The sequence below is a fragment of the Sapajus apella genome, unplaced genomic scaffold (genome assembly GCF_009761245.1).
Source record: "Sapajus apella isolate SASKATOON/1434 unplaced genomic scaffold, GSC_monkey_1.0 scaffold13, whole genome shotgun sequence".
In the NCBI taxonomy this organism is placed as follows: Eukaryota; Metazoa; Chordata; class Mammalia; order Primates; family Cebidae; genus Sapajus; species Sapajus apella.
The window spans coordinates 30,950,769-30,975,828 of NW_022436953.1; the positions used below are offsets into that span (position 1 = coordinate 30,950,769).

General features: G+C 45.6%; 1 protein-coding gene across 3 annotated transcripts in view; it reads left to right on the forward strand.

The window, feature by feature from the left end:
- The window catches only part of PTPRE (protein tyrosine phosphatase receptor type E), a 177,120-nt gene that overhangs the window by 50,292 nt on the left and 101,768 nt on the right, over positions 1-25,060 (forward strand). The window contains exon 2 of one of the 3 annotated variants that reach the window (XM_032282005.1): positions 18,954-18,976. Coding sequence is in view for 1 of the 3 variants with exons in the window: in XM_032282003.1 (XP_032137894.1) it covers positions 18,852-18,976 (125 nt within the window). In the remaining 2 variants the exon portion in view is untranslated. Of the gene's footprint in view, positions 1-18,498; positions 18,977-22,458; positions 23,784-25,060 lie in introns of those variants that run through there. The other 2 variants (XM_032282003.1, XM_032282006.1) reach the window with 2 other exon arrangements.

Sequence of the window (25,060 nt, forward strand, 5' to 3'; positions counted from 1 at the left end):
ACAATAAGAATTTATTATCTGTTTTTTTAAAGCTCTAAATAACAGAGAGAAGCAGAGTAGGCATTCTGTTATTCCAGGCACTCTCCCTTCAATCTCTCCTACTTTTCATCCTTTAGTAAAAGTGCTCCATTTTACTTTTTTTTTTTTTTTTAATTTTGTTTTTGAGATGGAGTTTCTCTCTTGCTGCTTAGGCTGGAGTGCAGTGGCGCGATCTCAGTTTACCACAACCTCCCCTTCCCGGTTCAAACGATTCTCCTGCCTCATGCTCCCAAGTAGCTGGGATTATAGGCATGCGCCACCACACCTGGCTAATTCTATATTTTTTAGTAGAGACGGGGTTTTTCCATGTTGGTCAGGCTGGTCTCAAACTCCCAACCTCAGGTGATCTGCCCACCTTGGCCTCCCAAAGTGCTGGGATTACAGGCATGACCCAGCTTGCCCAGCCTCAGTTTTATTAATACTTTCTTCAGGTGAGCCGCAGGATGAGTGCAGGCCCTCAGGTTTTAAAATCTTCCATCTGGTGTTCAGACTCTTTCCTGTTGAGACCACTCCTTGCAAAGATGATTGCACTTGAAGTTGAATCCAGCATAACTGCAGTCCATCACCCCCTCCCAGCCGGCGGGGTATCCTTTGCTTTTATTAAATTTAAACTTCTAGGAATATATTTTCATAGATGACGTTTCTAGCAGTCTTTAAGCATTAATGAAGTTCTTAGTTCCATTTTTTTTTTTTTTAGCCCTTGGCTAACTGTGGACAATTCTCGATTATAAGGGAAAGATTTACTTCCTTATTAATAAGCCTCGCTGTCTCCGAAACTCTTCATATTCAAAGGGCACTTGCATTACCTGGCAATTACTCTTTCTTGGTGAGACACAGGCTGATGTGGGAATATGACTCCGGGGAATACAAACTCTGTTTAAGTAATGATTTTGAAAAAAAATCTCTCTGCGCCGGTGAATGCCATGAAAAGTTTCATTTTCAGTAAGAGCTTGCAGTCAGTTATCTAGCTGTCAGAAGGCAGACTCATCAGCGGGTTCCTGGTGTCGGAGTTCTGCTGCTTGAAGGTCGGGAGTTCTCCGGACCCCACAGAAACAGCTGTCTCTGTGAAGGAAAGGGACTGTGCGGCCAGCCTCTCTCCTACTCCCCCTCTGACTTGGCATGAAAGCATCTCAGTTTTAAGCGTCTTTTTCCCAATTTCTCGGAACCCTTTGAAGATCTTACACTTGACTTCTAAAATTCAGTCCCATTCCTTACTAAGTATGTCACTATTACAAGTTGGCCTTTTTTTACTTCCTAAGAAGTATCTTTAATTTGAACTTCCATAATCATACTTTTATAATTATCAGATGGCAGGAAATAGATGCTGACTCCCTTAATTGTATAATTCTAAATGTCATTAGAATAGCAAGGATCTTTAAAAGACAAAAGAAGTTCTTCAATTAGGAATTCCCATGGTAACTAATACAGCTCGATGTTTTTTTTTTTTTTCTTTCTGTGGCTATGTTAAGTATTTAAATTGATTTACATCCCTGTGGAAATGTGGAAAAAGCCTGGATTCCATAGATCCATTCCACCTGGAGTTTGGGGGTTTTGTTATAAGCCATGTCCTTCTTTTGATTCCTTGCTAATATCTGCAGTGGAAGATAAGAGTCCGCCCCCAATCAGAAGCCTTTTAAGTTTCCTTAACTTAGGAAGAAGTCATGATTTACCTTTGTATTCCTATTGCCATTGATATTAAAGCGTAACCACATAAATTATCTCATTTTGTATTGCTCTTACACTTTATGGTGAACAATAAATATAAATGTATTTTAGTGGCCAGACATTAGAGGATAACGGTGGCTTAATTTGGGCTACGTGTGGAGCCCCTTCTGGGTGCAGTGATGGCCTGAGCCTCTGACCCTCAGATCTGCCCTGCTCCTGCTAGACAGCATCAGAGATTTGCTGGTGCAGGGTCCAGCCAGTCTCCACCTCTTCCTGGAGCAGGACACTGCACACCAAATTCACTGGTACTACATCCACAGCCCTGGACACCTGGACATGTGCACTTTCCCATCACCTGCCACGCTGGCCCTTTGCCTGACCTCCTGGCCTTAGGTCCGAGGTCCCCAAGGGGGCTGCAAATGCCTCTGCAAGCCTGCAGGTCCCCCACCGTGGTTGACAGGTGCTCCCAGCTGAACAGTCGTGACTCCCACACTCACTGAAAAGGAAATGAACAATAGTAAATGTGGGTCCACCAGATCTCCACTAAGCCTCACGGCAACCCTAAAAAGAGGACAGGCATGTTTATCTTCATTTCATCCACACGGAAGTGGAAACTCAAAAAGGTCAGATGCTGTTTCTGAGGTCGATGGGGTTTTCTGCCTCTGGGACCCACCCCGTCTGGGATGGCCAGTGTCCGTCCCCCTCAGCAGGTGTGTGGAGCCCTCTGGACGCAATATGGTGCTAGGAATCACCTGACAGTTACTGATTATTTATCTTGTAAAATGGGTCAAGAAGCTGAAGGAAAGATGAGAAGTTTCTCAGGTATCATATATTGACAAATATTACAGCCAAAATACACAGAGGGACACATTCTGGAGAAGGTTGTGGCCACGATGGAGGTCAGCATGTATTGAGCCTGTGATATGTGGTACACATTACCTCATGCACCCCATGCAGCCACAGGGTGGCCAGCCACGAACTGAGCCAGGGACTGAGGGGTTTGCCGGGGTGGGGGATTTTAGTGTTAAAACAGGGATGGTCCTGGACAGAGCAAGGTAAGTTGGTCACCCCACCTGACACCCCAAGATTAAAATGGACTTAACTTCATTTTGTAAATAGAAAACCCGTGGCTCAGAGAGTTGAGGTGACTGCTCAGGCTGCTCTGATGGCAAGAGGTGGAGCTGAGGCCTGGAACAATACCTGTCAGACCCCAAAGCCACATTTTTTGACCCTGACACCCTTGTCATGGCTGTGAGAAGCAATCCCTCCTGCAATGGAAGTCTCAAGGTCATCCTTATGACCAGCATCTTGAAAAGATTTAGGTGATAAAATGGAGATTCTTAATTCTTTTGAAAAAAATGATTAAAATCAGAAAATTGTTTTCAGTTAAAGTTTATGCCAAAAGATACAAAGGCTTGCTCCATGAGAGATAAAGCGTTTTGTGGCAAACAAACAAACACTTCAAGGGCAAAGTGAGGCCGGCAGTCCTGCTCTCTGCCATCCGTTAAGTCTCTCCATGCTCATGGTCATCTGTTGCCCAGTGTGAAGACTGGTGAGGGCAGATGATAGGCTCAGTGTTTCACAGTTGATCATATTTTTTAATTGAGTTTTTAGACAAATTAAATTAATTGATTTGTTTGCTTATTCATGCAGAGTAAAAAGCAATGCCCACTATACTCCAAAATAGTAGCTCAAGCTGTGTTTTTGCAAATTGATATGGTTTGGCTGTGTCCCCACCCAAATCTCATCCTGACATGTAGCTCCCATGATCCCCACATGTCACGGGAGGGACCCCATGGTAGGTAATTGAATCATGGCTGCAGGTTTTTCCCATGCTGTTCTTGTGACAGTAAATAAATTCTCACGAGATCTGATGGTTTCATAAAGGGCAGTTCCCCACACTCTTGCCTGCCACCATGTAAGACGTGCCTTTGCTCCTCCTTCACCTTCTGCCACAATCATGAGGCCTCCCCAGCCATGTTTTAAACTGTAAGTCCATTAAACCTCTTTTTCTTTATAAATTACCCAGCCTTAGGTATTTCTTCATAGTAGTATTAAAATGGACTAGCACACAATGATATTAAAATGCAACATCCTTACAGAAATCTCTGCACCAGTCATAAGCACACAGTTCATTTCTAAACTGTCGAGTGAGCCAGCACCCAGATCAAGGAATGTGACAGGCCCATTCCCTCACAACCCAAGCCTCTTATTGCTCCTCCAGTCCCTTCACGCCTCCCTTCCAGAGATAACCATTGTCCCCACTTCTGACACCATAGATTAGTTTTGCCTGCTTTTGAATTTTATATAAGCTGGATCATAGGTTATATCAAAATACTTTTTATGTTTATGGAATACCTACTTTGTGCAACACCTTGCATAGCTGTTTAGTGAATCTAAATGACTTGGTTTTGTATGCCTCCAGGTTACTCTATAGATGTGTGTGCATGTGTGTGCGTGTGTCCCAGAATATAGGTCACAGAGTTGTTTTAGCAGTCAGTCCCCAAAGGCAGGTTCACATGGTGGCCAGCTCACATACTGTGTGTGCTCAGGAAGGCATTGCTGCCATGTAAACATCATTTAAATTTGGCATATCTATGAATTCAGCAGGGTAATTTAGTTCTTATGTTTTTGGAAAGTTCTCTGAATGCGGAAGTCATCTGCACTCCAGCCTCGAGTAAACAAGTCAGGACAATGGAGAGAGGACGTTGCTGTTAAGTTTGGCGTGGGGAGAGGAAGGCGACGTTCACAAGTCCTCTTGTACAATGGCTACCATGTGAAACCTGATGTCCAGTGACGACACGGCCACCCAGATAGATCACCGCCTTCCAGCCCAGGGTCCATGCAACAAAAACACTTCCTCATTGAGGCCATCTGGTGAGGTCTACCTCCAATGTCCTGGGAGGTGTCAGCCAGAGCCCAGGCAAGGGACCTCCCCAACCTCCATTCTGCAGACCATTCTTTCCTGGGAATGTGTGCTCTTTCCCACACAGAAAGGTTTGAGGCAATTTATGGAAGGAGCATTGTATCAGGATGGTTCTTAATTCAGGTGGATTAAGGTATGGACGCTGTCTTCCCACTTGCTTGTCAAATAACTCGACTCCTGACTTCTTTGAACTCCAGGCTTCTAATCTGTGAAGTCAGAAGAATAATATAGCTGGGTAGTTGTGAGCATTAAGTTTAAAAAATATGTTGTGGCAGCACTGTGCATGAGCAGGCCATAGTATAAATGCCAGTTCCCTTTCCCTGGAGATAAGAAGTGATTGTGATTGTGCGTTAAGTTCTGTTTTAAGCTTCCTGGCTGACGAGGCAAAATTGAAACACAATGGTTTATATTGTTCTCGTCTGATTCAAAGAATGTCCCTAATTTTTCAGGAAATATAAACACTTTCCTGGTGTTACATTCTAAGACAACTTTATTTGGTAAACCTAAATGATTTGGTTAGGGTTTTCAACAATGGTTTTCACCCCTAAGAGATGGAGAATTCTCCTTTCTATTTCCATAGCATGTATCAACCCTTTAAGGAAAAAATACGAATCTGAGGATGTGATAGTACAATACTAAACTCAGAAGGCGAACGCTGTGATTGGAATTGCATTCTGTTGCTCCATTTCTTTCGCCGTCTCTTTTAGTGGACATCTTATAATCATACCAAACATGGAAAGGGCAAGCCTGGAGTGACAAAGGGAATCCTCCATTCACTGTGCGCAATGCTGCTGCTGGGCTCAGGACATAGAGAGCACGGGGGCCATGAAGACTCCTGGTGCCTTTGCAGGATCACTGCGAGGATAAAGGAGATGGGCTTGGCATGGTGGCTCAGGCCTATCATCCCAGCACTTTGGAAGGCCAAGGTAGGCAGATCATTTGAGGCCAGGAGTTCGAGACCAGCCTGGTGCATATGATGAAACCCTCTCTCTACTAAAAATACAAAAATTAGCTGGGCATGGTGGTGTACACCTGTAATCCCAGCTACTCAGGAGGCTGAGGCACGAGAGTTGCTTGAACCTGGGAGGCAGAGGCTGCAGTGAGCCGAGATCACTGCACTCCACCCTGGGCAGTGGAGTGAGACTCTGCACAAAAAGACAAAAAGGATAAAAGGGATGATGCAGACATGAGCTTTGTGTGTGTTCTTGTCACACCACGTGTAAAGGAGACAGTCAGACTAGGGGTCTTTTCTGTTACAAAATTACACATCTGGAGAATCTTGGTGAGTGTGAACTCTGGTGAGTGAATTGCTGTGTGAGCTGCTGGCACGGGCTGCCAGTGCTTCACGAAAGAGCCTGTTGGTTCAGGAGCATCTACGGCTTTGCTCTTCGGGCTGCTGGCCGTGGGGACCCTGAGTCCCGAGCTCTTCAGAAACCCTGGTGCTGGGGAGGCGAAGCTGTCTCCTCCTCTCTCCTTTTACACAGAAATTCCAGAATTTGGATTCTTTTGTAACCTCAAGCTGAATGTGTGAAATGCTGAAGCTGAGTTCTTTTTCCATTTTTCATATACGTACTTTACGTATACACACGTAAAAAAGCCAGCAACCAAGGGCTTTTCCCAGGCCCCTCGTTGGTCTGAGAGTCCAGCCCACATGCCCAGACTCCAGCTGGGAGACACAAAAGGGAGGGAGCTTGGGTGGGGGCATCCCATGACAATGAGGTCCTTGGGGAGCCTGTCCTCCAAGGGCCTCCTGGAACCCAAGAGCACCCTAAATCTCAGAAGCTAGCCAATCTAATGGAAGGATGGTCAGGGGTCTTTTCAGTGTAACCACAGCTTTGCAGATGAAAGGGTTGTATTTGCAGAATTAGTTGGAATCAGAGCTCCAAACCTAGAATGTCCTCCCACCCTCTACCCACTCCACAACTGGGTTCCTGTTCTGTGAGGCCAGCTGAGCTCTCCTCCCTCATTCCCTGTCCCCAGGTATAGACCTTCCCCTCATACCACTGAGAACTCATCTGTTGCACTGTTTTGTGTATCCTGAAGCACCACAGTAGACATTAGATAAATACCTGCTGATCAGTGCATCACATAGCATAGCCACAGATGAAATGATGCCTGCAAACCTCCCACAAAACTCCTGTTTCATTATTCTAAACTCTCAGCACTGATGGCTTGGACTATTCTTTTGTTAATCCTACAATGAGTTAAATTGGCTAAAGGACATTCACGTTTCCATCATAGCTACACTCACAAAACAAGATCACCTGATATTTTCCCCTTATTATTACGGAATATTTTAGGTGGATCATATTCCTATTCATGTCATAGAAATCGTTTATTGGGGAAGGATCATTTCATTTCAATTATGTTTTGAATGATTAGTCATTTCAAAAATAAACCATCCCTCCAGGTTAAATTTATCTGGGACTCATGGTTGGATAGACTTCTGTGTCATTAAAATTAATTGATGTAGCAAAATCAGCAGGAATCATTATCCTGTCCCATATCTGTAGCAGAAGCAGGAAGATGCTCACCGTCTACGCACAGCAGCAGAAGCCTCTGTGTCCTTTGTCCCATGCAGAGACCTTGCCTGTAAGTCTCGCCGAACCGAACGTGAGGTCGGAGCCTCCATATGACCTCACTGAGAGCTTCATATCTCCGTGTGTCCATACAAGGCTAATGCGACACTCACATTGGGAATGGCACATTTGAACAAATGGTTCACTTCAAACATTCACATCCCAAAAAAGGACCCCAATGGGCACAGGGAATCCAGCCCAAGATGAAGTATCAGGGAACTGTTGGGAGCATGGGTCTTACGGTAGCAGAGCTGGGGGAGGGTGGGGATTGGCACGCCCACGGAGGGCGTCTCCATATTCTCGGTGCTTCTGTTTCCTGAGGCAGGGAGGGCCCTTCTCAGCTCTCTGCGCTGTGGCAACGATTCGGTGACATGAAGCCTGCCCAGTGTAGTCACTTGGTGCCGTCCTATGGTGAGAGAGCCCCGTGCACGGTGCCCTGGCCTTGCTGTCCTTGAGGGTACTAGTGCATTTCAGTTCCTTTAGAGAATGAGCACTGGGGTAAGGAAGGTCAGATGTGTGCCCACTCCGGCCGGCGATGAGCATCCGCCCCTCACAAGGCAGTTCCTGGGGAAAGTCTTCAGAGTGCGTGATTTGCAGTTTAGTTTAAACGGAAGGAGGTTTGTTAGAATCTTGGCAGCTCTAGAAGGAGACTCCCAACTCTCCATTGGCTACAAAGCCTGGTCAGCAGGGTGGGTGGCTCGCTCAGGCAGGTCAGAGGTTCCTGCTGGGATGGCCAGGGCCCCCAGGAGAGCTTTCCCTTAGCACTCTCAGACCTCAGACCTCCTGGCAGATTCAGTAGCAGCATTGAACTTCATGCAGTTTTCCTAAGTTCAACTTCCAGAGCTTTTACCTTTTCAGAGACCCAGTCTCGTCTATAGAAGCCCAGCAGAAGCCTTTCTTCAGTTTGCCCATGACTCTGAGATGAGTGTGGGGCTGGGAGGGAAGATGGCATTTCAGCATCGTAGGCAGGGGCACATCAGATAAATTGTGCACTTGGAAGGCAGTGGTGTTGCCTGACCAAGAGGGCACCATGGAGGAGGAGGCGTCCTTGCCAGTGTCCTGTCTGTGGTCTGCTGGGCAGTGACCACTTCCCCTGACCGCTGCCTGGGGACTGCTCCTCTACACACAGCTTATCTCCCAGGAGTCGATTCCTGGCCGGGGCACGAAGGTCCCAGGGTTTTCCTAATGCTGAGGATATGATTGCCCACTGGCATAGAACATGGGATTTGGAGTCAGATCTGGCCGGATTGGGTTCCTGGCTCAACCTCTTGTTGACCACGTGGCTTCATGCATGTTACTCCAGGGTGGCCGTAAGGATCAGACAGGGTCCTGTGTGTAGAGTGTCTAGCATTATGCCCCAAGGACCATTTGGCCTCATAAATGTGATTATTAGGCTACTCTGACCACTGGGCATGTGACTCCTCCTATGGCTACCCCCAGGGTGCAAACGGTAGCCTTGCTGTCCTTACGTGGGCTTCATCTCCACTGTTCCCAAGCTTGTCCAAGCTCGTCCGCCCAACATTCTCTCACTGGATCATTACCATGACACAGTGGACATCACTAAGTATCAGTGATCTCATGTGTAGCGGCCATTGAAGCACAGAGAGGTTGGGGGGCTGCCCAAGGTCATCCAGTGGGCAGGGATCTGGCTGGAGAGCACATGCTGCTCCTTCTCCCTCCCTCGGACTGTGGATTACAGGAGACACCAACAGCCGTGCAAGCGGCAGGTGGGAGGCCCGGGGTTCTGCAGGGATGAGCAGACACACAACAGCCCCCTCTATCACCGGCCTCTAATGTCTCCGCATCACACAGAGCCCTGGGACTGGCCCAGCTGTGCCGTGCAGCGGCTCGAGCACATATACTTTGGGATGATTCCTTGAGTTATAAAGAAAGAAAAGAATTTTCCCTGAGAATGATGGATGTACTGCTTAGCGGTGGAAGAGAGCTGACCTTTATAGGTAGACAAAACAGAATACCCGCCCAACATTGCACTTTTGTTGCAGTATATTGTTCCAGAATGGAGCACTGCATATTTTTGTTATAATGCTGTTTTTGTTTCTAAATGAATACTGCAGTGTTCTTTTATGTGGAGGAGGGATTCATTGCTGGTTCACAGAACTTTTTCAGTGGTGGGGAAAAATAGGTGCTTGTCCTCAGCAATGCATATCAAGCCTAGACACATTTGTGTTAGCAGCCCAGTGATTGGTGAATTCCCTGACAGCTTACCTTTTATTATGAGCTCTGTGTTAAATGGAGACATTTAGCTTTTCCTCTTCAAGACAATATAATAGATACCCAGGATATTCTCCGTTATCTCTCATTTGTTTTAAAGCTAGCCTCTTTTTTGTGCATTTTACAGGGATTCTTATTAACGAACTTGTTTAAATGGTTCAGATCAGCTGGTTGTTGTGGGGTCGGGGATCATTCAACCAATAATATTTGCAGATGTTTTAGCAAAGTGACTAGTTGATTGGCAGATTTTTCATTCATCAGCTATTCTAATTTTCAGAATCTTCCTGAGGAATATCTAACAAATGTCTCTGCTCTCAGTAGCATATTCCTGAAAAAAAAATTGATCTGTTTTCAGAATGGGTCTCCCTTTTTCTCGAGTTGCTAATATGTTTCTTAGTCTCTCAGGAATATCCTCTGTGTGCTTGTGAAGGATGCATCACTTTCTGATGGCTCTGCGCCTGAACCCCACCTCGGTCAACGGCAGGGCTTCCCCCCGGGTCCCCAAGCCAGGCCCACGGTTGCCCTTACCTTCCTTCTCTTTCCCCATTTCTCGTATGTCTCCAAGGCTTGTGAGTTCTGCCTCCTCGATTGTTAAATAACTGCCCCTTCCCACCAACCCACCACCGGCTTTGAGGACACCTTTTCACCCTGCACCTGGACCACAGGTGTGGCCTCCTTTTTAGTCAGGGATCCACAGCCCACTTACAGCATGATCCTGTCCCTTCTTCTCTGCAGCCATCACAGTGACCTTCTTTGCGGGGAACAGAACGGGAAGGCCCAGGCTTGCACACTTTTGCAGCCCTCTTGTGGCTTCAGCCCAAAGCCAAAGGCCTCTGCAGCATTCCCGGCTCTGCCCGCCCCACATCCCAGGCTCACAACAGTGATTTATTGGGGACAGGCCTTATCCTGAGCTCCATGTCAGGTCCTTTCTCCTCTGCTAACCCAGCAAGGTAAATATTATTAACTCTATTTCGCAGATGAAGAAACTTGGCTGAAAACCATTAAGTGACTTGTTCCAAGGTCAAAGCCAGAATCCAACTTATTTCCCATTTCCAGAATGTTCCATACACTTTCTGGCTTCCTTGCTTTTGTTCATGTGTTTTGCCTGCGAATTTTCTTCTTGAGAAAGATGCCCTAACTTTGGCCAAACACAGGTTAGTGTTCTGCTTCTGTCTTTCAATGGTGCCCGGGCTTGCCACGATCTGGCACTGCTCAGTCCTGCATTTTAGTCATCTGTTTATAAGCCCGTCCTCTGGACTTTGTTTAGGGTAAAGAGGCTGAAGTTCTGTCCATGTATTTTTTTTTTTTTTGAGACAATGTTTCATTCTTGTTGCCCAGGCTGGAGTGCAATGACGATCTTAGCTAACCACAACCTTCACTTCCCAGGTTCAAGTGATTCTCCTGCTCAGCCTCCCAAGTAGCTGGGACTACAGCCATGTGCCACCACACCCAGCTAATTTGTTGTATTTTTAGTAGAGACGAGGTTTCACAGTGTGAGCCAGCATGGTCTCGATCTCCTGACCTCGTGATCCACCTGCCTCGGCCTCTCAAAGTGCTGGGATTACAGCTGTGTATTTTTCTTTTAATCTCGAAATCCTCAGCACTTGGCACAGAACTAGCACATGATAGATGCTCACTAATGTTAAGTGGCTGGTTTAGCATATTGATTTTCCCATCCAACTAGTATTTGTTGAGTTTCTGGTACATGTACAGAATTTCTTATACACTAAAGATGCTCAAGCTAGAGATAACAGGGTTTCTATTAAGAAAGCACCAAATTAGGCATGAGTGCTCCATCTTTGGGGGAGGGTGTGCACCTGCCTTTGTCATCTGTAGAGTGTGGATCATTCCTGCCCACCTCATAGGGCAGCTGAAATAGCAGCAAATGTCCTTCATGTTAATCCGGAGTCCTACTGTACTCCGGATTGTTGTGGAGATGCTGTGAGGACACAGACAGACAGAAGGTGGGTAGGTGACAGCTGGACACCAGGAAGGATACCACCAGGATGGCCCAGAGGGCTCAGAAAAGATGTCAAGGAGAGAGTAGGACTTGACCTACTGGGTCAGGTGGTGTCTGGCGGGTTTGGGTGAGACTGAGGCTTTTCGGGGCAGGAAGCAGCATGACGGAAGCAGGGAGACTACGCTCTGCTAGAGCCCTATGAGACATGGCTGTGGGAGTGGGCGGCCTCTAGAAGGTGGATCACCGTGGATCTGATGCTCGTCCTCAGAGCTTCCAAACCCTGCTAAACAATCCAGAGGGCTATTTGCCAACAATCTCTCCTCTTCTTATCCATGCCAGTCTCATCGGCAAACATGCTGCTTCCCTTATTCGTGAACAATCATTATTATTATTTCAGAATAAAATGATGCTTCTGAATAGTTATTTAATGCCACAGCTCATCCATTCTGCCTTGGTGAGCACTGCTTTGCCCTGGCCTCTGGCCGCAGGTCGCTGTGGACAGCTGAGTGTCAAGATCATCACCACCCAGGCCCATCACACACCTGCTTAGCCTCATTGAAGACCTAGGGTCCCCTGGTGAAAGGCAGATGCGTTTCCAATTGGCACTCTAAAAAAGAAAACCTGCAAACCCTGATTGAACATATCTAAGTATTAGAGATCAATCATTTTCTCTGGGGCTCACTGAACAGGAATTAGCTCAAGAAAAACATCTTTAGCGTGTTCAGTTGCCATTAGCATCAGGCACCCAGCAAGCCTGTCCTGAGTACATTTCACAGTCCGAGCTCAATTCAAGGAGCGAGGGAGGTAGAGGGGGGTAAAACAGGCCTTGTTGTTTGAGGACTGCTCCTCTGGAGTTCCACTGTGCTGCCCAGTGTGAGGAGTACCTGTGGCAAGCCACCCTCTATCGCTGAGCTCAGTTCCCCCTCTGCAAAGTGGGTCTAATAACAAACTCCTCCTATGAGTACTGAGAGGGTGCAGTAATCCCTGTTGGGTGCTCTGCGGGGAGTCTGGCATGGAATTCCTGTCCTTACGGTGGCTGTTTCTTCTCCAAGGGTCTTCTCTTGGTGGTAGTTAATGCCATCCCTGTCCTCAAACACTAAAGCCTGTGCGAAGAAGCTGCTCATCCGGCAAATATTTGTTTAAAAAACATGACAGTGACTATCACCATCTGAGTAATGTCCATGCCCAGCCCCAGGAGGTGGGCAAAGCCATAGCTGTCCCCTCGGGAGCTTGGAGGGCACTTTTACACCCCGGAGGGACCTGGAATCAAACTGCCGTGTTTCCATTTGATAATGGTAATAACGGCATAGACAGACGAGGCAGCGTGGAAACCAGCAGACACTTGTACTTGCAAAGGAAGATTTGTCTAGCTTTGTAATTTGCATGTTTCCTAACCCAAAGAGGGTGCCTCAACCATGGAGTAATTAGAAAGGTGCTGTTTTGTATTCCTTAGTCGGGGGAGGAAGGCGCTTGAGAGGCAGGCAGGGATGCACGTGGATCTTAGCTGAGCAGCTGTCCATGAATAATTTCTAAAAGTTGCCAAATATTTAGAAGTCCCACTCATCTGTCACAGGCTGGCAAAGAGGATGGTTGAGAAAAATGGGTCTTTTTTTGTTTTTTGCCGAGGCTTAGCAACATTGTTTTAAAGATTTCATCTCCTTTTCAAGGTGGTTTGAGGCTGTGGGGTAGACAGGATAAGATTCTACTCAACTCCTGCGTTTCAGGGAGGGCTCCCTCCCCTGAATTCGGTAGCTCCTTCTGTCCTGCCTTTCATGCATTAGAAAATACAGACATTAACAGCTTTACTGTTGCCCGGAAGGTAAACAAGGAAACTGTGAGTATGACATCAGTGCAAATCTGAAGCCTAGATGATTCAGAGACATTTTGCATCCTTCCATCATTTGAATTACCCACTGGAAGCAGAGTGAAGTTGTCTGATAGAATGCAAGAGACAGCTACAGGGGCCGTGGCTGCAGGTCCATCCATTCGCGCTGCACTTAGTTCAAGTGATGAGGTCTTTGGTTCTTGTTGTTTGTTTGATGGTTTGTTTTTGCTGTTGTTGCTGTTTTGAGACAGAATTACTCTCTTGCCCAGGCCGGAGTGCAATGGTGCGATGTCAGCTCACCGCAACCTCTACCTCCCGGGTTCAAGTGATTCTCCTGCCTCAGCCTTCCAAGTAGCTGGGACCACAGGCATGTGCCACCACACCCAGCTAATTTTGTATTTTTAGTAGAAACGGAGTTTCTCCATGTTGGTCAGGCTGGTCTCAAACTCCTGATCTCAGGTGATCTGCCCGCCTTGGCCTCCCAAATTGCTGACATTACAGGCGTGAGCCACTGCGCCTGGCCCTGTTATTTTTTTTCTTTGTAAAGACAAAGAAATGATCCTGCTCTTTGCCAGTCCGTCTAAAGTGATGGTTGTGCTCATTGTGCTTGAGTGTTACTGTGATTGAGGGTGAATGACAGTTCTTGCTACTCCAGTGCTCTAATTGATCAGGACAACTCAGTGTCTTTGGGAAAAAACTGGAGACCAAGAGAAGGCAGTCAGGATTGAAGAACTTGGCTCTGGGGGTGGTCATTCACAGTAGGATTGTTTCAAGGTCAATGTCTCTGGCATTTAACGGCATGGAGTTTTATTCTTGTATCTTTCTTTATAAGATTTTAATCCACCACAAAAAGTTGACATTTCTGATATACACATAGAAACATGTACATAAACATTTTTAAATGAAATGTAAATGCACATCCAAAAAATTCTTCAAGGTTGCTACTCAGTTAAAGGAGTAGCTTGTAGATACACATGCTACACGAGACACTCAGCAACCTACCTTCTGCCCACTCAAATGCTGATGGCGCTTTAGGCCAAGGGTGTGTGTAAAAGGCATTTTACTTTTGTCTGAGTTTGGAAAGATTGGCTAGGTCTGTTCATCTCAGAAGTAATTTGAATGTTTCTCTTAAATTAAATAGTTCCAAGGCACTGATTCTAAATGCTGTAGTTTTATTTTCTTCTTTGCAATGTTAGGATTCACAATAACGTCTCTCGGTCTTTCTATATCTTGTGCGTAATTGGGACCCAGCCCAGCAGCCTGGCCACTTCCTGTGGGCACGCTTACTGGCCTGACCTTGCCTGCCCCCGCCCCCCTTCCTAAGGGTGGATTTCCCCTGTTCCGATGTTGTCACCCTGCCTTTTTCCCAGGGCCTTGCCTGGCTTCCTCCCTGCCTGTGTTCCCTGGAAGCAGAATGGCTGCAGCTGTGGGCTCCAGGGACTCACCAGCCAAAGCTCCAGCTCTGTGGCCAGGTTGGTCAGGCTGTCCAGGCCTCTGTAGGCCAGGCCATTCCCAAAGACTCATTTCTCCCACAGTAAACATATGGCCATCACGGGCCTTCCTTTCTGGTGGTATGGCACTTCCCAGGACTGGAAGGATTTTAAGGAATAATCCAGTATCATTATTGCCACCCACAGAATGCCTTCCCTACATCATTCCTACGCTAGTGGAATTACAGCTTCACTGGGAGGAAGGAGATATAGCCAAAAAAACAAAAACAGGCAGACAAGACTGGGCATAGTGGCTCACGCCTCTAATACTGTAATGCCAGCACTTTGAGAGGCCAAGGCAGCGGAATCACTTGGGCCCAGAAGTTCGAGACCAGTCTGGGCAACCTCAGGAGATGCTGTCTCTACAAAAAACACAAAATTAGTGAGACGTGGTGGCATACACCTATAGTCCCAGCTACTCAGGGTTGGGGGTGGCTGAGGCAGAAAGACGGCTTGAGCCCAGGAGATCAAGGCTACAGTGAGATATGATCATGCCACTGTACTCCAGCCCAGCTATAGAGTGGGACCTTCTCTCAATTTAAGAAAAACTAAATAAAACAAGCAGACAAACCTCTATTGCAATGTAGGGTCACTTCCCCCGGGAGGCCTAGCCAGGAGTGGGCTCAGCAGCCCTGGGCCAGCATCCCTGCTGCCCTGCCTGTTCACTCTGATGCTGGTCCAGAGCCTCACCAAGCCACAGTGTCCTCATCTTTAAAGTGGGTCTCACAGGCCAGGCATGATGACTCATGCCTATAATCCCAGCACTTTGGGAGGCTGAAGTGGGTGCCTCACTTGAGGTCAGGATTTCGAGACCAGCCCAGTCAACATGACAAAACTCCATCTCTACTAAATATACCAAGATTAGCCAGGCATGGTCGCAGGCGCCTGTAATCCCAGCTACTCAGGAGGCCAAGGCAGGAGAATCACTTAAACCTGGGAAGTGTAGGCTGCAGTGAGCCAAGATCCCGTCACTGCACTTCAGCCTGGGCAACAAAGCAAGACTCCATCTCAAAAAATAATAAATCAATAAAAATCATAAAGTGGGTCTTGCCTTACCTAAGAGGATAGTTGTTAGATGTGGGAGAGACACCATATGCAGTCCCCAAGGTACTCCACAGCCCAATAAATCTAAGATTATCTCTCTTTCCCCTGCTGAGGACAGTGCCATTCAAGAGAACAACAGGAAGCTTTCCAGTGAGTGGGCGGATGTTGTGTCAGCTTCTCACTGACCCCACTTCTCGGATCTGTCTGCTCAAACCAACTTCCCCAACCCCTAGCTTTTAAATGTGCCCCTTTCACATTTTCAAACCTATTGCTCAATATTCCAGTAGCCATCAGCATCACAGTGCTGGCATAATGGAAGTCTTCACTTGGTAAAGGTTTACTTTAGAGAACATTATGATTGGTTTTTGCTCTGATTCTTTAAGACACTGATAATTGTGGTTTCATACTATCATGTGTGAGCCACGAACCATAAAATCCATGATCTATTTGTAGTACAAAAATTATCAGAATGTGGTAGTGCACACCTATAGTCCCGGCTGCTCAGGAGGCTGAGACAGGACTGTCTGAGCCCAGGAGGTTGAGGCTGCAGTGAGCCATGATGCACCACTGCACACTAAGGCAAGAGTTCCATGTATTCTTGCCCTATTTTTAAAAAAATTAGTTCCAAGTTTAATTTCAAATTATGATTTGCATTTGATTGGGGTTGTCAATCATGCAGCCATTGACAAAGTGTCAACAGGTTCTACCCCAGACTGGTCTTTTCCCATGTGGCTTTAGTCTGGTTTGACCCAAGCCTGCTGCCCCTGTCTACAGCCCTGCTCCAGAAGCTTCTGCATAACATTGGGTTTTATTTTACATTAAAAGGAATCGGCATTGCATTGGAAGATAGGTTTGATCATTTCTATCAATCCTCTTGAGATATTGGAAGTATAACTTCCATTCCTGGCTTCTTCCCTTGCTCGGCCCCAGTTAAACACCATGGGTCACTCTTTTTAGTGTCTTTTCTGGTTCATTTTGGGGAGTGGAAAGGATGGACTCTTGTAACAAGTTATTCTTACCAAAAAGTAGTTCCCCTATCTGCAGTGATCCTCAAGTAATCATTTCTTGCCCAAAACCTGATGCACTCTCAATCTCCTGCCATTGTGCTTTATGTTATATTGGGCTCCACTGCACCCTGGAAACCTTCTGTGCTTTTATACTCAACAGATTTTTCCCACTTGTTTTATATAGCTGCCTCAGTGGATGCTTTGGCATTATATAGATGTCTTTTAAATTTTATTTATAATTGCTGTTAGTATATACAAATCTTTCTTTGTTTTTTTTAATTAGTAACTTTGCACCTTGGGACCTTAACTCACATATTGCCTCTAGTGGCTATTTTTGAATCCTTTGGGATTTTCTTTGTAGACAATTATGTCATCTGGGAATAAAGTTGTATTTATTTTTCTTTTCAATACTTATGTCTTTTAATTCTTTTTCCTAACTTATTGCATTGGCTATGATTTCAAGGACAATGTTAAATAGGAAGGGGACAAATCCTTGCTTTGTCCCCAGTACTTGGGGTGGGGGGGTGGTATTAAGGCTTTCATCATTAAGAATAATTTGAGCTGTAGATTTGCCCAAATAGACTTAAAATTCCTTAGTAACCAGAAGTATTTTTTCAGCTTCTTGGGCTTCAAACATACTTCATGGATTAACTTTTAAATGTATAACAATGTCACAATTTATAACAACTTGTAATTGTGTGCTGTAGAGCCTTTATTTGATTTGATTTAAAATATCTAGTTTTGTCAGGACTAAGATAGCAAATAGTCCATTTTAGTCGGAAACATCAGGTACTTCATTCATGATCTAAAAATAGTGACAATCAAAAAACACGCTTCCACCTTTAGCAGTGCAGACACGCAGTGACGACTGAGCAAGGTCTCATGCACAGGTAGATAGTGGCCTACTCAATAATCCTAGTGTGAGGCTGCCATGGTGGCCACTCAGAGCAGAACAGGCGAGCTAAGTCCATCCACTGAGGAATGGGTCAACGAAATGTGATATATCCATGCAATGGAATATTATTCAGCCATTAAAAAGGATGAAATACGGTACATGCTACAATAAGGATGAATCTCAAAAGCGAAATGCTATTATAAGTGAAAGAAGCCCGCCACAGAAGGCCACATATATTATGAGTCCATTTATATGAAATGCCCAGAACAGGCAAATCATAAAGACAAAAAGTAGATTGATGTTACTGGGGCTGGGGGCAAATTGGAGCTTGGGAGCTAGTGCGCTAACAGAGGGTGTGGAGTCTCTTTTTGCATGATAAAAATGTTCTAATATTAGATTACACTGATGGTTTCAAGCTGGGGGAATGTACTAAAAACTATTGAATTGTACACTTTAAACAAGTAAACTTTATGGTATGAAAATTATGTTTCAATAAAACTTTAAAGAAAAAAACGGAACATGAGAGCTAAATTAATGGGAGGCTGGGCGTGGTGGCTTATGCCTGTAATCCCAGCACTTTGGGATCCCAAGGTGGGCAGATCACTTGAGGCCAGGAGTTCAAGACCAGTATGGCCAACAGGGTGAAACCCCATCTCTACTAAAAATATAAAAATTAGCCAGGCATGGTGGCATGTACGTGTAGTTCCAGCTACTCAGGAGGCTGAGGCAGGAGAATCACTTGAACCGGAAGGCGAAGGTTGCAGTGAGCTGAGATTGCGCCGCTAAACTCCAGCCTGAGGGACAGAGCAAGACTCTATCTCCAAAAAAAACCAAAAAACAAAACAAAACAAATTAATTAATTAATGGGAATGATCAAGCTAGATAATGATTAAGCTAGAAAGCTAGGGAAAGGGAGCTGCTCCAGACCGGGTTGTAAAAGGCTCTTTTGAGGGGAGGATGGGCTACAGGAACTACTTCCGAGGGAGGGAACCCCATAGACCACAGCGGAGGCAGCTGACTGATGGAGCGTCTTGGGAGCTAGGTCAGTGGCCACGCCCCACCATCAACTGACCATTAGAGGTTGTATTAAGATCTGGGGTAGGACATGGTTAAAAGATGATGATTACAGCGGAAAGAAGTAGAATCTAGATAAAGAGATCTCCAGGAGACCCTGAACAATGAAGCAAAAATGGGATATTCTACTAGTGCTGTGCCCAAGGAAATGGCTAGAATTAGCAGCCAACTCCTGTTAACCAGAAAACTAACTTTTTTTTTCTTCTTTCTTTTTCAGACTATAGCCTTCACTTTCCCTTGGTGAGTACAAAACTTTTTAAAAATTACTTCTGATGTACAGATAACTAGCTTAAAATAATATGTGGGATTTAATTATCAGAGAAGCATTGTTTTCTTGATCAAGAAAGCCATATGGTCAGTGTGTTATATTTGAATTTTATGCCTTACCTTGCTTGAAAAGGCTTATATCACACTTTTTTGCTACATCGTGTGTGTGTGTGTGTGTGTGTGTGTGTGTGTGTGTGTGTGTGTGAGAAATTTCGCTCAGCTGCTTGGTCTCCTGAAATGTATTGTTGAGGACACAATTTCTACACACTTTCCTTTCACTGATTGTCGTTGCTTTTGAAAGGGCCTAGCCTTATCTCAATGGCACACATCCGACCACTGTTAGGAGCACAGGGGCACATATCTGCATTGATGGTAACTGCTTCTTAAATTGATCTGTGCTAGGGAACACTGCTGAAAAGGGGCTTCCCCAGATTGCTCTCTCGGTAAAAGCAGTGTCAGGGTGTCACATAATTATATGCCTTTTGGGTCCAGGCAGTGGCAAAATTCCATGGCCTTGATGTCCTTAGAAAAAGAAAGCTTTAAACAGCATAGCCCTTTTGCAGTCTACTTAATCAATTTAATGCTGTTAAGTTTCTTAAACAAATCAAAGGAAGAAAATCTAAGTGCTTTCTCAGCAGCTGCAACATTCGGGTGAGTGGAGCATGGACTTCTGGGTGCGCTTGCTTTCAGCGGGCACCCAGATGCCGGCCACCAGGAAGCCATATTTCCTAAATGTATTGCCTTGTTTGAAAGGCACTGACTCCGTTCTGGAATCATTTTCAGGTCAATGGATCAACTATTGTGCCCTGGCTGGCTCTCTCTTTCAGGCAGGGTGCCCTTCGTGGCACTGTTACATCTGGGCATAAATCCTTACGATCATTTCTTGGTGTGATCAAACACACTTTGACTCTGCAGATTGTTTCTTTCTTTCTAGGTGAGGAATGTTAAATAAAAATAATGATTGATCACGCTAGAGAAGAGGGATCGCTTCATTTGCTACCTACTAAGTTAATTTTGTTGCCCCTCTTCTCCATTGCTTCATTATAAGACGTTGTTGATTCTGATCGGTGAACTCTTCTTGAGTAAATGTCAGCAGTGGGATCAAAGAGAAGGATGGTTACTGGAATCATATTTACGGGATGGAGAATTAACTATAAGAACTCTGCAATCCCTCAATGCCTCAGAATCCTATACAAGGGGTGTTGACTGGTCAGTATTGGTTTGAATGCATATTAAACATGGCTCTCCTGAAGAGCAGTGGAGCTGTGTGCTTTATCAAATGTGAATGTGCCTACTGTGCTGGAATGAAATATTTGAGCGTCAGACCCCATAGGTACAGCTCCTTTTCAAATGCAGGGCACAGATTATGATGTGTTACAAGTGTGTGTCCTTTGCATCCCTTGCCTCTCCACTCAGTACTGGCCCCTCTGCACCCCATTTTGCCTTCTGCTACTTCCAAAATTTCCTACAGCCCCCTCCCCACCACCCCAAGTTGACTTGCTGCCCGTCCGTAAGTCAGCAGCTCCCGCAGCTGAGTGATCCTGTGACAGGTGCTTCCGGGGGCTCCTCCACCTCCTGGCATTGTCTCAAAACCGGCAAGAGATTCAGAAGTGGGTGCCCAACCCAAAGGTCACTGAGCATATGTCCAGGAGCTGACTTCCTGTCCTCTCTGCACTCACCATGGGTTGGCAACCAGAGTGGCTTCAGGGGGCACCTCCCGCTTCCCGGCCCCATCCTTTGCCTCCATTTCAGTGGGAAAGTAAAGCTCTACTTCAGGAAGATGCTGAGTTCCTAGATTAAGGGTACTTCTGATTCCAGAAATCTTTCTCTCGACATGAAGAAAGGGTTTTCGAAGCCTGGGTCTCCTATCTGTGCTGCCTTGTCTGCTGCCTTCATTTGTGACCTGCCCACTGGGCCACTGATATGCTTTTGCTCTGTGTCCCCACCAAAATCTCCTCTAGAATTGTACTCGATAATTCCCATGTGTTGTGGGAGCGACCTGGTGGGAGATGATTGCATCATGAGAGCAGTTTCCCCCATACTGTTCTCATGGTGGTAAATAAGTCTCATGAGATTATGATGGTTTTTTAAGAAGTTTTCACTTTCATTTCTTCCTCATCCTCTTCTCTTGTCTGTGCCATGTGAGATGTGCCTTTCACCTTCCACCATGATTGTGAGGCCTCCCCATCCACAGGGAGCTGTGAGTCCAATAGGCCTCTTCCTTTCGTAAATTTCCCAGTCTTGGGTATGTCTTTGTCAGCATCATGAAAACGGACTAATACAGCTGCCAAAGTAGAATACTAGACTGGTCTATGAGCCCATTGCATTTTCTCCGCTAAGCATTTGAAACTCGTGCAGAGCTTCAGGATATCTATTAATGGAAGGGAACTTATTTCTCACTTGCGGGATTCAGAGAAGTGCTTTTGAGTCAGTTAGAACTAAAAAGATAGGCCACCTTGGTCAAGGCAGGTAAGTCCCCTAAGGCTGGAGATGGTGCCATAGGCACCGCCCACACTGGCCAGCTGACTGCAGAGGAGCCTAGCCACACGTGCTGGATGAACACATCAGCCTGTGTGAGCCTTCTTTTCCCTCATCTATACATCACTTCCTAGAATATGATGTGACATTTAAGTGTGATGACCCAAGGTAAGCATTTAATAAAAGCTAGCTATGGGCTGGGCACAGAGGCTCACGCCTATAATCCCAGCACTTTGGGAGGCCAAGGCAGGTGGATCACTTGAGATCAGAAGTTCAAGACCAGCCTCGTCAACATGGTGAAACCGTCTCTTCTAAAAATACAAAAATTAACCGGGCGGTCGTGGCACACGCCTGTAGTCCCAGCTACTTGGGAGGCTGAGGCAGGAGAATTGCTTGAGCCTGGGAGGTGGAGGCTGCAGTGAGCAGAGATTGTACCGCTGTATTCCAGCCTGGGTGACAGAGTGAGACCCTGTCTCAAAAAATTTTAAAAAATAAAATAATTAAAGCTAACTATGGTTATCACTTCTGCTTTTACCATGATCATCATCACAGAACCGTGGCAGCTGTTTTCAACTTTTAAAAAAGGTATTTAACTGGATTCTAACATATATGCTGGTGCTCTAGTGGGTATCAAAAGGAGTTCTCTTTACTAGCAGTAATCCAATTTTTCACTTAAAAAATATATTAATATTTGACATCCAGGCCAGGTGCAGTGGCTCACGCTGGTAATCCCAGCACTTTGGGAGGCCAAGGTGGGAGGATCACCTGAGGTCAGGAGTTCAAGAACAGCCCGGCCAACATGTTGAAACCCTGTTTCTACTGAAAATACAAAAATTAGCCAGGGGTGGTGGCTGGTACTTGTAATCCAAGCTACTTGAAAGGCTGAGGCATGAGAATTGCTTAAACCTGGGAGGCAGAGGTTGCAGTGAGCCAAGATTTCACCACTGCACTCTAGCCTGTGCGAGAGAGCGAGACTCTGTCTCAAAAAATATTGACATCCAAAAAAATGAGTCATGTCTTTTTTCCTGTTAAACTGAATTAGGAGGGGTCTCTTGAGTGGAGTCACATATTCCCATGTTTTCCTTTCCTTTTTCTTTGTCTCTAACAATAGATTTGTGAAAATAACGCTGTATTTCATATCAATGATCCAATATGACCAAAGTTCCTTCAGCTGGAGAATGCTTGACTAGAGAATACTTGCAACTCTGTGGGTCTCTTGCATAGTATTTAATGCAATGGAATTTCAGAATTAAGAATTTATAAAAGACATAAAATTAGGTTTAAATATTTTCTCCAGACTCTTTGAGATCTTATATTGTTATACCTAAGGGTATCTACTAGTAAGTAAAATTAAATGATACTTAAATGATACTGTAACTTGACTGTTTCTCTTTGGTTCATGGAAATACCCAAGGAATAAAAGAAAACGAGATTAAAGTGTGAATATTCAGCAACTGTGAGTCTCCATTTTAAATGTATTTAGGTTTCCCCTCCGTTGCTTGCTCTTCTTTAGTAATCTCTGTTTCCTCCTCTGGCACTTTTAAGAAGTATGATTTTTTTCTCCTCTGACTCATTTGTGTTTCTTGATGTTGATTTGAACAGCTACCATGACAGAAAAAAAAAATGTGTTGGTTTTAAAATAAAGTTCAGGGTTCTGACAGGCAGTGGCACCACTCCAAGCTCACCTCTGGCTGGACCACTGGGGTAATGTTTCCAGCAGGGCAGAAGCTACATGCCCTGGGCCAGCCTTCGGCATCCCAGAAAGAAGTGAGAAGCCTGGTGGGCAGAGCGCATAAAAAATTAAAAATTTCTAAGACATGTGATTCCTGCTTCCCTTCTTCGTCCCATACTTGGGTTTTTTATTAGCACCAATGGATTCCACAGGCTTCTACCCGAGCCACAGTGACAAGTTATTCTCCCAGTGACTGAATTAGAAGCTAACAGTAATTTGGAAGAATGCCTTTGGATCTGACGTGACAAACAGATGAATCCTTCATTTATTTCCATTTCCATTCCTCCCTCCCCCCGGGAAAGTTTCCGCATTCTTTCAAGAAGTGGTTCCTAAAAGAACCTAGTAGGTAATCCTTCGTCACAGAGCAAGGCATGGGCGTTCATCAGTCAGTTTCCCCTAAGAGGAAATAGGAACACAGATTTCCTATATAAATTCATGTTTCGTCAGCGTGTTCACAGCAGACCCAGTTCAGAGTTGGAATTCTTCTAGAAATCCTTTCTCAGCTGGCAGGGAAACATGGATTCTCCAGGGCCAGGACGGTTTCCCAGCGTCTTCCCAGGAAGACAAGAGGTAACGGGGAGCTCAGAGGGTCCTTTCTTGTTGCTTTGGATTTGTCTCATGGTTGCTTCCAATATCATTTCTAAAGTATCTAAAAATCAGGCTAAAGAATATTATCAGGAAGGCATCATTAAGTGAAAATTTGGCAAGCCTCTTAGTTGCCTTTACCCAGCTCTGTGCAGGAAAACCCAGATCTATGCGTCAGGAACCCATGTCCAGCCTGCCATGCTTCGGTCAGTACTGCACTGGGATGGCACGGAGGGATTGTCTGCTTGGGCCTGGTGGGTTGTCAGACAACCAGGAACCCAAGGTGAGGTTCGCCTTGTTAGAAAAACGGTCCCTAACAATTGCTGGGGCCATAAGCCGGTTCGATGACATGGGAAAATCCCACCCACTGTAAACTGGACATTTTCAATCTTTGTAATCAAAACTGCCCTCTTCGTTTTTCTTAACAATTAGATTTGTGAAGTGGCGTTTTAATTAAAAGTGACACACAGAGTGAGCATGAGGGACCTGGACTGCAGGACGATGAGCTGGTCTTCAAGGAGTCTGTCTTCAGGCTCCGGAGGCCTGTGTGTAAGGGTTTCCTGCCCGTGCAGTTCATGTTGCAGAAACAGGTGATATTGTTGGCTGTGGATGCACACCAACTGCCTAAGGGGTGGCATCATTCATATTAGGAGAAAGAAGACAAGAAATATGTAGACTCTTTTAGGTGTGTGAGTTACAGAGAGATTTCTCAGACCGAGCAGTGCATCAGGATGAGGTCTAATGCCAAACACAAGGACCATGAGTGCACCAGTCCTACCTGATACAGGAACTCACCCTTAACTGCAGCTCCATCCCCTGGGGACGGCCCCCTGTGAATTGAGCAACAGGAGAGGAGATCACATGCTGCTCAAAAACAACCATTTCCAATGACTTTTTTTTTTTTTTTTTTTTTTTTGAGACTGAGTCTCGCTCTGTCACCCAGGCTGGAGTTCAGTCACACAATTTCAGCTCACTGCAACCTCTGCCTCCTGGGTTCAAGCGATTCTCCTGCCTTGGCCTCCCAAACAGCTGGAATTATAGGCACCGGCCACCAGGCCCAGCTAATTTTTGTGTTTTTAGTAGAGATGGGGTTTTTGCCATATTGGCCAGGCTGGTCTCAAACTCCTGACCTCAGGTGATTCGCCCACCTCAGACTCCCAAAGTGCTGGGATGACAGGTGTGAGCCACCTAGCCTGGCCTGTGGTGACTTTTTAAAGCTGCTTAGGATACATAGACTTAAAGATGAAAACAACAGACATGGG